The sequence below is a fragment of the Dendropsophus ebraccatus genome, chromosome 11 (genome assembly GCF_027789765.1).
Source record: "Dendropsophus ebraccatus isolate aDenEbr1 chromosome 11, aDenEbr1.pat, whole genome shotgun sequence".
Lineage (NCBI taxonomy): Eukaryota > Metazoa > Chordata > Amphibia > Anura > Hylidae > Dendropsophus > Dendropsophus ebraccatus.
The window spans coordinates 582,236-597,023 of NC_091464.1; the positions used below are offsets into that span (position 1 = coordinate 582,236).

Genomic DNA, 14,788 nt, shown 5'->3' on the forward strand with positions numbered 1-14,788 from the left:
TCATACAGTTGGATTCAATAAATTCTCCTCCTTTTCTATAAGTTGCTCCATCCCCGTGTGTTCTCTGATAATCGCCCCGTCACAAACTGGTTGGCAGCGCTGGGATAAGAGCCCAGGGGATGGAGAACCACCAAGCAACAAGTGGGGCCACAGCCTCAGGATACCACAACTGGACTATGATGACTCTCCAAGGCTCGGGAGCTGGGCCTCAGCTACAAGGGACTCTCCAAACAGGAGCTGATTGAAGCCCTGGAGCAGCTGAGCCTTCGAGAAGGAACAGAGGAGATCTCCCTAGAGGTAAATACCCCAAAAGATCGGAGGCTTGTGTGGGTGGAGGAGGAACTGGCCCTGCTTGGGGCAGATGTGACAGCAGATGATAAGAGGGCGGCCATTAGAAGAGCCCATGAAAGGGACATGGTAACTCTGCAGCGTGAGCAATCCATAAGCACAACATTCTCTAGGAGGGAATCCCCACGAGTGTCCCGCAAAGACTTTAAGCCATTCCGCGAGGAGGACATTGAGGGATTCTTCCAGGACTTTGAACACCAATGTAAATTAATGGAAGTCCCAGACGCAGAGTGGGTCCGTCATCTTGTGGGGCTTCTGCAAGGGGGAGCTGCAGCGGTGTACCGAGCTATGGACCCTCAATATAACCGAGACTACGAAACGATTAAACAAACCATATTCGAGCATTATGCAGTAAACCCCGAGAACTACAGGGTACAGTTCCGTTCCTTGTCCTGCAATGGGGAGAGTTCCCTCAAAATGTATGCTCATAAAATTACCCAAGCATGCCGGCGGTGGCTGGAGGGAGAGGGGGCCTACACTGTGGACACAATACTGCAAGCTATCCTAAAGGAACAATTCTTTGCTAAATGCCCTGCGGAGATCCGAGAATGGGTGCGAGAAAGGAACCCAGCAACTCTAACAGAAGCAGCGGCTTTGGCTGACGAGGTTCTTAGCATAAAGCCCCAGTGGAAGAAGCTATTGGGAGGGGGTCAGCAGGGCTCCCCTCAACCACACGTATTCTATCCAAAAGTCTCCACTGCTGGACTCCAAAACCAAACCTCGCTTCACTTACCCACAGGTGGGTACCGTTCTCCAGCCAACCTGAACTTTCCCCAAATGCGTCACGGAGGAAAAGTATTTGAACGCAAGTGTTATGAGTGTGGGCAGCCGGGGCATCTACAATCAAGCTGCCCAACTCTTCGTAGAGGGGGTCGCTCTACACCAACTCAAACGATAAACTATCTGAAAGCCCCTTCAATGGAGGAAGGGCTCTCACCCGCACAACTTGACTGTCCCAATGAACCAGACTGGACTGTCCCATCCATTGGGGTCTATGGAGTTTGGCCCACCACCTTACATCCCTCTGACCTCCAGAGCAGGCATCTACAGAAGGTTACGCTGGATGGTCAAGGAGTCATTGGCTTTTGGGACTCAGGAGCATTCCTCACCCTAGCTGAACCCCATGTAGTTCGGCCAGAGGCGATACAGCCGGGACCAGGGATAAATATTGAACTGGCTGGAGGCATCAGAAGGACTATACCAAAGGCACGTGTGGAGCTGGACTATGGCTTTGGGGCCAAGCAATGCACGATTGGGGTGATGGGTGGTCTGCCCGCAGATGTTCTCCTAGGAAATGATATGGGAAATCTACAATGCCATTTCTTGGGTGCAATGACCCAGAGTCCAGCCCAGAGGCAGACGGCTACCCATAAGCCCTTTCCCAGAAGGAGATGTGGAGGTAACATGATAAAGCGCAGATGCTATGGATGTGGGCAGATGGGGCATCTGCAGGCCAGTTGCCCAACTAGTCGGAGGGGGCCACGCCCTGCACTTCCAGCTGCCCATGACCCCATCCCCAGATACAGAGGAAAAGTAATAGAGGACAGATATTACAGATGTGGGCAGCCCGGGCCTCTGTCGGGAGTCCGGCCCACAGCCATACACTACTCCCATCCACAGAATTATTAATCTGCCTGTGAACTCAACAAGCGACCTGTGGAGGTCACTTGGTCGTACACATTTTAAGGGGGGGGAGAGGTTGTGACAGTGTGCCTGGCTGTGGACTCCTAACCAGAGACAAGGAGTCTGGAGGAGAAGGAAGGGGGCAGGGCAGCATGGAGTCTTATCACCTTCTGCTGGGGAATTTATAGAGGACACTAGGTGTGGAGCAGGGGGCTGTAGGTTATGCAGACCCCCACCCCCAACAGACTGGGCAGAAGAAAAAGAACTTAGAAGACAGAAGGGAGTTGATTGTGAGATAGTGAAGAAGCCAGGAGCTGCAGCTGTGGCCAGATCCTGGGGCCCCAAGAACTCAGAAGATTATGAGGAGAGAAGAGGAGCTGATGTGAGCACAGCACCCGGTGGGATGAAGAGGAAGAACTCCATGGGGACCTGAGGACTGATAGACTGTGTGGACTCTTGCTAAATCCGTATGGGTGGACTCTATTGGCATTGGATTACCTGCTTCATACAGTTGGATTCAATAAATTCTCCTCCTTTTCTATAAGTTGCTCCATCCCCGTGTGTTCTCTGATAATCGCCCCGTCACAGCTCGTTACTCGAGTTCAGTTTTTTCCGACGCTCAAGTGCTCGATTAAGTTACAAATCCCATTAAAGCCAATGGGAGACTGGAGCATATTTCCGGGGGGGGGAGGGGTGGTGGAAACATGAGGACATGGAGCGGGCAGAGCAGGGCAGCAGCATGGATGTAGTCGCCCACCTCCCGGAATTACTGGGCACCCAAGATAAAGTCCAATTTGAAGTGCGGAAAACGTTAGGAAACTTTGCTGTACATTTACTTGTAGAGCTATAAAAAAGGAGAAAACAAACCCCAAACACCTACAGTCCAGCCCTTATAGCTGCCGAACCCTGACCCCATCAACTCTGACAACCATAGATGCCATAGACGAGGGGGGGACTACACCCCCGGCATTGTGTATGATATGGTCAGACCCCCCGGACTACACCCCCGGCATTGTGTATGATATGGTCAGACCCCCCGGACTACACCCCCGGCATTGTGTATGATATGGTCAGACCCCCCGGACTACACCCCCGCCAATGTGTGTGACATGGTCAGACCCCCCGGACTACACCCCCGCCAATGTGTGTGATATGGTCAGACCCCCCCGGACTACACCCCCGGCATTGTGTATGACATGGTCCCACCCCCCGGACTACACCCCCGCCAATGTGTATGACATGGTCAGACCCCCCGGACTACACCCCCGGCATTGTGTATGATATGGTCAGACCCCCCGGACTACACCCCCGGCATTGTGTATGATATGGTCAGACCCCCCGGACTACACCCCCGCCAATGTGTGTGACATGGTCAGACCCCCCGGACTACACCCCCGCCAATGTGTGTGATATGGTCAGACCCCCCGGACTACACCCCCGGCATTGTGTATGATATGGTCAGACCCCCCGGACTACACCCCCGCCAATGTGTATGATATGGTCAGACCCCCCCGGACTACACCCCCGGCATTGTGTATGACATGGTCCCACCCCCCGGACTACACCCCCGCCAATGTGTATGACATGGTCAGACCCCCCGGACTACACCCCCGGCATTGTGTATGATATGGTCAGACCCCCCGGACTACACCCCCGCCAATGTGTGTGATATGGTCAGACCCCCCGGACTACACCCCCGCCAATGTGTGTGACATGGTCAGACCCCCCGGACTACACCCCCGCCAATGTGTGTGACATGGTCAGACCCCCCCGGACTACACCCCCGGCATTGTGTATGATATGGTCAGACCCCCCGGACTACACCCCCGGCATTGTGTATGATATGGTCAGACCCCCCGGACTACACCCCCGGCATTGTGTATGATATGGTCAGACCCCCCGGACTACACCCCCGGCATTGTGTATGATATGGTCAGACCCCCCGGACTACACCCCCGGCATTGTGTATGATATGGTCAGACCCCCCGGACTACACCCCCGCCAATGTGTGTGATATGGTCAGACCCCCCGGACTACACCCCCGGCATTGTGTATGATATGGTCCCACCCCCCGGACTACACCCCCGGCATTGTGTATGACATGGTCCCACCCCCCGGACTACACCCCCGCCAATGTGTGTGATATGGTCAGACCCCCCCGGACTAGACCCCCGCCAATGTGTGTGATATGGTCAGACCCCCCGGACTACACCCCCGGCATTGTGTATGACATGGTCCCACCCCCCGGACTACACCCCCGCCAATGTGTGTGATATGGTCAGACCCCCCGGACTACACCCCCGCCAATGTGTGTGACATGGTCAGACCCCCCGGACTACACCCCCGCCAATGTGTGTGACATGGTCAGACCCCCCGGACTACACCCCCGCCAATGTGTGTGATATGGTCAGACCCCCCGGACTACACCCCCGCCAATGTGTGTGAAATGGTCAGACCCCCCGGACTACACCCCCGGCATTGTGTATGATATGGTCAGACCCCCCCGGACTACACCCCCGCCAATGTGTGTGACATGGTCCCACCCCCCGGACTACACCCCCGCCAATGTGTGTGATATGGTCAGACCCCCCGGACTACACCCCCGGCATTGTGTGTGATATGGTCAGACCCCCCCGGACTACACCCCCGCCAATGTGTGTGATATGGTCAGACCCCCCGGACTACACCCCCGCCAATGTGTGTGATATGGTCAGACCCCCCCGGACTACACCCCCGGCATTGTGTGTGATATGGTCAGACCCCCCCGGACTACACCCCCGCCAATGTGTGTGATATGGTCAGACCCCCCGGACTACACCCCCGCCAATGTGTGTGATATGGTCAGACCCCCCGGACTACACCCCCGGCATTGTGTATGATATGGTCAGACCCCCCGGACTACACCCCCGCCAATGTGTGTGATATGGTCAGACCCCCCGGACTACACCCCCGCCAATGTGTGTGATATGGTCAGACCCCCCGGACTACACCTGGATACAGTAAATACAGCTGGTATATAGCTGCCTTTAAGAGACTGGACCTGGATACAGTAAGTATAGCTGTTATATAGCAGTCAGGAGACTGGACCTGGATACAGTAAGTATAGCTGGTATATAGCTGCCTTCAGGAGACTGGACCTGGATACAGTAAGTATAGCTGTTATATAGCAGCCTTCAGGAGACTGGACCTGGATACAGTAAGTATAGCTGGTATATAGCTGCCTTCAGGGGACTGGACCTGGATACAGTAAGTATAGCTGGTATATAGCAGCCAGGAGACTGGACCTGGATACAGTAAGTATAGCTGGTATATAGCAGCCTTCAGGAGACTGGACCTGGATACAGTAAGTATAGCTGGTATATAGCAGTCAGGAGACTGGACCTGGATACAGTAAGTATAGCTGGTATATAGCTGCCTTCAGGGGACTGGACCTGGATACAGTAAGTATAGCTGGTATATAGCAGCCAGGAGACTGGACCTGGATACAGTAAGTATAGCTGGTATATAGCAGCCTTCAGGAGACTGGACCTGGATACAGTAAGTATAGCTGTTATATAGCAGTCAGGAGACTGGACCTGGATACAGTAAGTATAGCTGGTATATAGCTGCCTACAGGAGACTGGACCTGGATACAGTAAGTATAGCTGTTATATAGCAGTAAGGAGACTGGACCTGGATACAGTAAGTATAGCTGGTATATAGCAGTCAGGAGACTGGACCTGGATACAGTAAGTATAGCTGGTATATAGCAGTCAGGAGACTGGACCTGGATACAGTAAGTATAGCTGGTATATAGCTGCCATCAGGAGACTGGACCTGGATACAGTAAGTATAACTGGTATATAGCAGTCAGGAGACTGGACCTGGATACAGTAAGTATAGCTGTTATACAGCTGCCTTCAGGAGACTGGTCCTGGATACAGTAAGTACAGCTGGTATATAGCTGCCTTCAGGAGACTGGACCTGGATACAGTAAGTATAGCTGGTATATAGCAGCCTTCAGGAGACTGGACCTGGATACAGTAAGTATAGCTGGTATATAGCAGTCAGGAGACTGGACCTGGATACAGTAAGTATAGCTGTTATATAGCAGCCATCAGGAGATTGGACCTGGATACAGTAAGTATAGCTGTTATATAGCTGCCTTCAGGAGACTGGACCTGGATACAGTAAGTATAGCTGTTATATAGCTGCCTTCAGGAGACTGGACCTGGATACAGTAAGTATAGCTGTTATATAGCAGTCAGGAGACTGGACCTGGATACAGTAAGTATAGCTGTTATATAGCAGTCAGGAGACTGGACCTGGATACAGTAAGTATAGCTGGTATATAGCTGCCTACAGGAGACTGGACCTGGATACAGTAAGTATAGCTGTTATATAGCAGTAAGGAGACTGGACCTGGATACAGTAAGTATAGCTGGTATATAGCAGTCAGGAGACTGGACCTGGATACAGTAAGTACAGCTGTTATATAGCAGCCTTCAGGAGACTGGACCTGGATACAGTAAGTATAGCTGTTATATAGCTGCCTTCAGGAGACTGGACCTGGATACAGTAAGTATAGCTGTTATATAGCAGCCTTCAGGAGACTGGACCTGGATACAGTAAGTATAGCTGTTATATAGCAGTCAGGAGACTGGACCTGGATACAGTAAGTATAGCTGTTATATAGCAGCCTTCAGGAGACTGGACCTGGATACAGTAAGTATAGCTGGTATATAGCAGTCAGGAGACTGGACCTGGATACAATAAGTATAGCTGTTATATAGCAGCCATCAGGAGATTGGACCTGGATACAGTAAGTATAGCTGTTATATAGCAGCCTTCAGGAGACTGGACCTGGATACAGTAAGTATAGCTGTTATATAGCTGCCTTCAGGAGACTGGACCTGGATACAGTAAGTATAGCTGGTATATAGCAGTCAGGAGACTGGACCTGGATACAGTAAGTACAGCTGTTATATAGCTGCCTTCAGGAGACTGTACCTGGATACAGTAAGTATAGCTGTTATATAGCAGCCTTCAGGAGACTGGACCTGGATACAGTAAGTATAGCTGGTATATAGCTGCCTTCAGGAGACTGGACCTGGATACAGTAAGTATAGCTGTTATATAGCAGTCAGGAGACTGGACCTGGATACAGTAAGTATAGCTGTTATATAGCAGCCATCAGGAGACTGGACCTGGATATAGTAAGTATAGCTGTTACAGAGCAGCCTTCAGGAGACTGGACCTGTATACAGTAAGTATAGCTGGTATATAGCTGCCTTCAGGAGACTGGACCTGGATACAGTAAGTATAGCTGTTATATAGCTGCCTTCAGGAGACTGGACCTGGATACAGTAAGTATAGTTGTGTTATAAAGCATGAGGACTAAAATAAAAAAATAAATAATGAATGTAAATGGTAGATTTTCTTTACATCTACTGTTTATTTAGATTTTGAAAGCTATAACAATGGGAGCCCCTCCCTATATTACATACCTCGTATGCCGTCCCATAATGGCAGGTAAATTGGCACTGTCTATTCGTGTCGCAATCCTTTTCAATATTGGTGTAGAAGATCACTCCGTCCCCGGAGCAGGAAATAATCTGCTTATCGTTTGTAAGCGGCAAGAACTTAGCACTGAAAATGTTAGCTCTGTGGCCCGAACGAATCTGCGTCAAGACCTGCAATACACAAGGATATCATAGATATAAGTGCTTGGCGATGATGGCGGACCACTGTACAAGGAGATTTCTTTCTAGCTGTTTAGTAACACCACAAAATGTACAAAACCTGCAAAGCGGCAGTATTGTGTATGAAGGAGCGGCGGGGTCTCCCCATAGGGCCCTCTTACTAGTATTCCCCAGGAAACCCTTCCGAAGCATAAGCTGCCTCCTTCCACTTATTCACCATATAAAATGGACAACCGGACAGGTTTTATTTTTTATATAAATTGCAAACAAACGGAAAAGGACAACATAAGAGTATTTATAAAAAGGTGACCTGCAGAGCCCGCGATATACTGGTAACGGGAGATACCGGGGAGCCAATGCGGGCCCGAGCGGGAGCCGACCTCTCACCAGTACCATCCTCTAGTTATACAATGTGACACGACATTTGCTCTACCCATTTCCAACATAATCTTCCCAATGAAAGGTTTTCATTATCCATAGGCAGAGAACTCAAAGGGGGCAGCAACCAATAAGAGCCTAAAGCCCCTATCACATGGGGCGACAGAGGAGCTGTGAGCGCTCGCTTGCTCCTCTTTCCCCACTCACTGCCGACACTATTACATGCACCGGCAGCCAGCGGATAAGTGCGGGGGGGGCTGCGGAGAGCTGCGGGGGGGCTGCCGGGTGATGGCTAGGTTGTCCAGGCAGCCCATAGCAGATAGCGGCAGTCTGCTGCCTCCTATTCCACGGAGCGATGGCAGCAGACCGCCGCTATCTTGGGAACATGTTGGAAGATAAGCGACAGCAACAATCAGGTGACATCGTTCATGTCGGCTAATCGTTGCCTTCTATTATACAAGACGATTATTGGACGATAATCATTTCATGTAATAGAGCCTTAGAAGGTATAGCGTTATACTCAGGGAACAAAAAAAAAAGACAAAAGATACACTTCTAAGATGCGTGCGCCTAAGATGTGCGCCCCAAAGGTGTGCGCCTAAGAGGAGGCTGCCCAGGATCTGCGCCCCTTAGATGTGTGTGCGCCCCTAGGATGTGTGCCCCAAAGATGTGTGCGCCTAAGAAGAGGCTGCCCAGGATGTGTGTCCCTAAGATGTGTGTGCGCCCCTAGGATGTGTGCCCCAAAGATGTGTGCGCCTAAGAAGAGGCTGCCCAGGATGTGTGTCCCTAAGATGTGTGTGCGCCCCTAGGATGTGTGCCCCAAAGATGTGTGCGCCTAAGAAGAGGCTGCCCAGGATGTGTGTCCCTAAGATGTGTGTGCGCCCCTAGGATGTGTGCGCCTAAGAAGAGGCTGCCCAGGATGTGTGTCCCTAAGATGTGTGTGCGCCCCTAGGATGTGTGCCCCAAAGATGTGTGCGCCTAAGAAGAGGCTGCCCAGGATGTGTGTCCCTAAGATGTGTGCCCCAAAGGTGTGCGCCCCTAAGATGTGTGCTCCTAGAATGTGCGTGCCCCTAGGATGTGTGCCCCAAAGATGTGTGTGCGCCCCTAGGATGTGTGCCCCAAAGGTGTGCGCCTAAGAGGGGGCTGCCCAGGATGTGTGTGCGCCCCTAGGATGTGTGCCCCAAAGGTGTGCGCCTAAGAGGGGGCTGCCTAGGACCGGTGCCCCTAAGAAGTGTGTGCACCCCTAGTATGTGTGCCCCAAAGATGTCTGCGCCTAAGAAGAGGCTGCCCAGGATGTGTGTCCCTAAGATGTGTGCCCCTAGAATGTGCGTGCCCCAAAGATGTGTGCCCAGGATGTGTGTGCGCCCCTAGGATGTGTGCCCCAAAGATGTGCGCCTAAGAGGAGGCTGCCCAGGATGTGTGTCCCTAAGATGTGTGCCCCAAAGATGTCTGCGCCCCAGATTTGTGCCCCTAAGATGTGTGTGCGCCCCTAGGATGTGTGCCCCAAAGATGTGTGCGCCTAAGAAGAGGCTGCCCAGGATGTGTGTCCCTAAGATGTGTGCCCCAAAGGTGTGCGCCCCTAAGATGTGTGCTCCTAGAATGTGCGCGCCCCTAAGATGTGTGCCCAGGATGTGTGCGCCTAAGAAGAGGCTGCCCAGGATGTGTGTCCCTAAGATGTGTGCCCAGGATGTGTGCGCCCCAGATTTGTGCCCCTAAGATGTGTGTGCACCCCTAGGATGTGTGCCCCAAAGATGTGTGCGCCTAAGAAGAGGCTGCCCAGGATGTGTGTCCCTAAGATGTGTGCCCAGGATGTGTGTCCCTAAGATGTGTGCCCCTAGAATGTGCGCGCCCCAAAGATGTGTGCCCAGGATGTGTGTGCGCCCCTAGGATGTGTGCCCCAAAGATGTGCGCCTAAGAGGAGGCTGCCCAGGATGTGTGCCCCTAAGATGTGTGTGCGCCCCTAGTATGTGTGCCCCAAAGATGTGTGCGCCTAAGAAGAGGCTGCCCAGGATGTGTGTCCCTAAGATGTGTGCCCCTAAGATGTGTGCGCCCCAGATGTGTGCGCCCCTAAAATGTGTGACCCTAGGATGTGTGCACAGGATGTGCCCCAAAGATGTGTGCCCCTAGGATGTGCCCCAAAGATGTGTGCGCCCCTTAAATGTGTGACCCTAGGATGTGTGCACAGGATGTGCCCCAAAGATGTGTGCGCCTAGGATGTGCCCCAAAGATGTGTGCGCCCCAGATGTGTGCGCCCCTTAAATGTGTGACCCTAGGATGTGTGCACAGGATGTGTGTGCCCCTAAGATGTGCGCCCAGGATGTGCACCCTAAGATGTGCACCCTAAGATGTGTGCCCCTAACATGTGTGCCTAAGAGGAGGCTGCTCTCAACATAAACATGAGATAAATCAGTTTATTAGACTCATTCAGAAGACCAAAAGAAGAAGAAAAAAAACACAACACATGGTGAAAGCTCACAATACATGAGACCCCCGGACTCCAATCCCCAGACAATATACTGATATACAGCAGGAAAAAGAGCTGTATATATTGTCTGGGGATTGGAGCCCCCCCCCCACCATGCACTTTATATACGGCTCTTTTTCCTGCTGTATATCAGTATATTGTCTGGGGATTGGAGTCCGGGGGTCTCATGTATTGGGAGCTCTCCGCATGTGGTTGTTCCTAAGCTGGTGTGTATGGTGGTCTTCTGATGTAGCTAATACACGGACCAGTTCACGCTTCGTGCAGCCTCTTCTCCTAAGGAGGGGACAGCACCCACTAACCAATGACCTACAACACCTCTTAGGGCCCTATTACACGGGGCAATTATTATGCGAAAAACTGTTATCGTTCAAATTTAAACGATAATTGCTTTGTGTAACTGCAGGCAGCAATTGAAAAATCGTTCGTATGTCGATCGTTGATTTAGATCTGATCCTAAAATTATCGTTAATCGTTCGCGAATCGTTTGCTGTAATTTCACGTTCGTTCAAGTTCCGCATTGGTTCACTAATCGTTCAGTGTAATTGCCCATTGTTTAGCTGGGATCAGAAGGAATAAACGATCGTAGTAACTAACGACCATCGTTCTGTGTAATATGGTGAACGATTTCAGGTTAACGATAATCTTGCTTGCGATTGTTTATAGTTAGTCGTTAATCATTAAAAATCGCTCCATGTAATAGGACCCTTACACCTTATTACGACCGCACCCTTGTCACCTCTGTGAAGTGAGGATAATGCATAAGACAAGAAGGAGTCTGCCGATGATATAGATGTGTGTTTGGAACGCCTAGAGAAGTAGTGACGGCTGGGACTGCGGGACTCTCCACCTCCACCAGCTGGAATGGGAGCCATCTCTCACGGTGTGAAGAGGGTTTTGCACTCTTTCTTCAGAGTTTGGGGGTTGCTTCGCCGGGACAGTGTGGACATGGCTGGTGACGCTGCTGCCGTGATACCTTCCCTCTGCGGGAGACAGGAGGCCCTGTCACTAAGGGGAGGGTGAGAGAAGAGAAGAGGAAGCAGTAGGAGATGTTTCTGGTGTCTGACCCACTGCTTTGCTTTCATGTCCTGCCGAGGTTATCTATAATAGTGCCTCGTGCAAATGACCCGTGTCGTGTTCTCAGCGTTTTGGCAGAAGAAAGGGCAGGCCTGAGAGCTCCTCTGAACGGGCTTTGGCGTACTGGGCAGTGCCTCAGCTGGTACTATCTATAGGCCTGCTCCCTCTTCTGCTGGGGCAAGGTGACCAACACTTCTCCCTTCAGACTGCCGTGGCCTTCCATCCATGTGTGGTTTAGGAGCTTGCCATCACCCCTCCCATCATCTTCCAGTCCTCTCCAGTCTCCACACTACTTAGAGTCTCAGGGATTGGCAGTGGGGTTTCATCATTGTTAGATATGGCTGGTGATGGTCCCCTGCCCATTAACACTACCCTACCCATCAGTGTCCTGCAGGTCCTCACCTAGGGCAGGAGGATGGACCACTAAATAAACAGGAGCAGAGTGGTCAAAGAGCAATAAGGATTATTCCATGTGTAAGGGATCATACGCTTGGAAGATTTGCAAAGGGGGGTGAGGTAGAGGGGTCCATGCTTGTAGCAGCAGAGGAACAGGTGGAAGCCATGCCATAAAGGCAACCAAGGCCTCTACCTGCTCTTGACTAAACATTTGTCGAGCAGTATTTGGGCCTAGTAAGGGTCACTGCAATCCCTGCCGCCTGCTTGCACTACAGGAAAGTGTTGTATTTTGTAATGGAGCCGTCCCAGCTCTTCCACGCCCGCCCACTACAGCAGCAGCTCCACCACCACATCCTTTCAACAATCGGCAAACTCTGGCAATACTTGTATCTATTCCACAGAACGGAGTATATTAGGCAGGCAGCTTGGTGATGGACACATCGGTAATTATGTGCTTCCGAGTCCCAGAACCCATGTGCCACTGCTGTTCTGTGTGTACGTAGCACCTGCCACCAGCTGAGAGTTGGCTTGTTGACTAATCCCTGTAAAAGTCACCCAAGGCGGCTACTTTGCAGTCTCCCTAGGTTCCAACTCCCTATTATCACTATAAGTGAGGTGTGGGCCATATGTGGGGTCTTGATCAGGAGACTAGTAGCACCAGTCAGTATCCTTTGTTTCTCCTACCGAAGTCCTGGGCAGGTGAAGGTCTTCCTGGGGTCCAGCTATCTGACCAGAGACCACATTCCCTTAACGTGGATCCCGATTCCGAACGTTCCTGTATACCAGCCATGCCAGTACACCTCAGATACGGCTACCATTAAAAAGGCGGTTCCACATCCTATCCTCACTAAGCTGCCATCCTATTTTCTCCAAGCCCTAAAACCACCAGGAGCTTCAGTCTCAAGCTAGCGGACTGAAGAACAACTATACACCCCAGTGTAACTCTCCCGGACCTAAAAGGGACACCCCAATGGCTGTCTCACCGTCAACTGGGGCCTGTACTACAGGAGGTGTCACTTGGTGCCCTCACACAGCAATAGATGGGTCGGCATAGGCGTACAGGTTGTGTCTTCAAGTTTACCGCAACCGACTCCACGGTGGTTAGAGACCCTCCAGCAGAGCACTGTACTCTTTGGTCCTAGATAGTCCATCTAGTTCTCAAGCCTATTACCTAAACACGTCAGCCTTTACAAGAGACTCAAGCCCCTATTCCACGGGTCATCAGAGGAGCAAACGAGCGCTCTCAGCTCTCGTTCCCCGATCGCTAGATCGTCCAGGCAGCCCATAGGATATAGCAGCGTCTGCTGCCGACGCTCCTATTCAACGTAGCGACGGCAGCAGATCGCTGCTATATCAGTCGCTTGTTTTTCAACATGTTGAAAAACAAGCGACTGCAACGATCAGCCGACACGAACGATGTCGGCTGCTCGTTGCACTCTATTCCACAGGACGATTATCGTCCGTAGCGGCTGAATACGGACGATAATCGTTCCATGGAATAGGGCCTTTAGCAAAAACTAAAGGTTCTCCTTATCATACACAGTACTGCGGTAATAGAAATCCTGCAGAGACAGAGAGTCTTTTGTTTTACTGCACCTTTCCAAACGTTATCCAGTTACTCCAGACTCTGTGCACTGCAGGGACTACTTCTTTAATGGGACCTAGGGAGGGCTTCAACCACAAAGTGCCACAAAAGTAACACAACAAAACCCAAGAACAGACAAGCAAGCATAGAAGGAAGGGACAACCAAAATAAGGAAAAATAGCAAACCTCTCTTTGACAAATAATATGAACAAATGCCTCCAAAAAAGGTTTTAAAAAAAAAAAACTTACATAATTTTCTCACCAGAGCGCCCCCATGTAGTATGTAAGGAGACAGACACCCAGGTCCAACTAGGAACAGAAGAATCACGGCTACAGTAGACAGACGCAATACGAAGCGCAGTCCATGTAAACTCAATAGCAGCTGGGCCTGGAACCCATAAGTAGTAGATAAAGAGCAAACAAGGTAGATCCACCGGCCCCAATGTATAGCAGCATCAAAACACAGAAACAAGGACCACAGTCACAGTAAGAAGCCCTACACCCACCTCCGCTCTACAAGAGAGCTTCCTCGGGGATAAGGTAGGAGGTTGAATGAATATTCTTATAAAAAAAATATATATATATTTTTTTATTTTTTTTTTATTTTTTAATAAGAATATTCATTCAACCTCCTACCTTATCCCCGAGGAAGCTCTCTTGTAGAGCTGCTTCTTTCCCCGCACACCCGCCCTGGGAGCAGCGTCTGGGGCCCTGGGAGCAGCGTCTGGGGCCCTGGGAGCAGCGTCTGGGGCCCTTGTGTGTTTTGATGCTGCTATACATTAGGCAGCCGTAACTTTGTGCTGTCAGCCTGACTTTCTCTGTGTCACTATGCTGCATCTGTTCTGTCATCACAGGGAATGGAGTGAGGAAGGACTTGGGCCGGCAGGGAGCCTGCTCTGAGGACATCATGGTTTCAGGCTACGGGAAAGATGGCACAGAGAGGTCTGTAAGAAATTCTCTTAGTTGTTCTGTGGTTTCAGGAATCCCACAAAAATACAAGTTGCTGCATCCCGCCGTGTCCTCCATATGGTATAAGCTTCAGAGATTGGTTATGGGCCGACGCAAGGTTCTCCCATAGCCATTACACCTCTTTATCCATGGCGGTCAGTGCTTGGCTGAAATGGCGTTTATCAAATTAACAAAATGATTACAGGCGATTGGATAATGCTGATGGAAGTGACACATAGCAGCGAGGCCGAATATTATGCCATTTATGTG

The 14,788-nt window shown here is 50.9% G+C and overlaps 1 protein-coding gene across 3 annotated transcripts in view; it reads right to left on the bottom strand.

Moving 5' to 3' along the window:
- DCAF6 (DDB1 and CUL4 associated factor 6) overlaps positions 1–14,788 on the bottom strand; it is a 413,552-nt gene that overhangs the window by 360,501 nt on the left and 38,263 nt on the right. For all 3 annotated transcript variants that reach the window (XM_069944434.1, XM_069944435.1, XM_069944436.1), the window contains exon 5: positions 7,458–7,643. In XM_069944434.1, the coding sequence (XP_069800535.1) occupies positions 7,458–7,643 (186 nt within the window). The remainder of the gene's footprint in view (positions 1–7,457; positions 7,644–14,788) is intronic.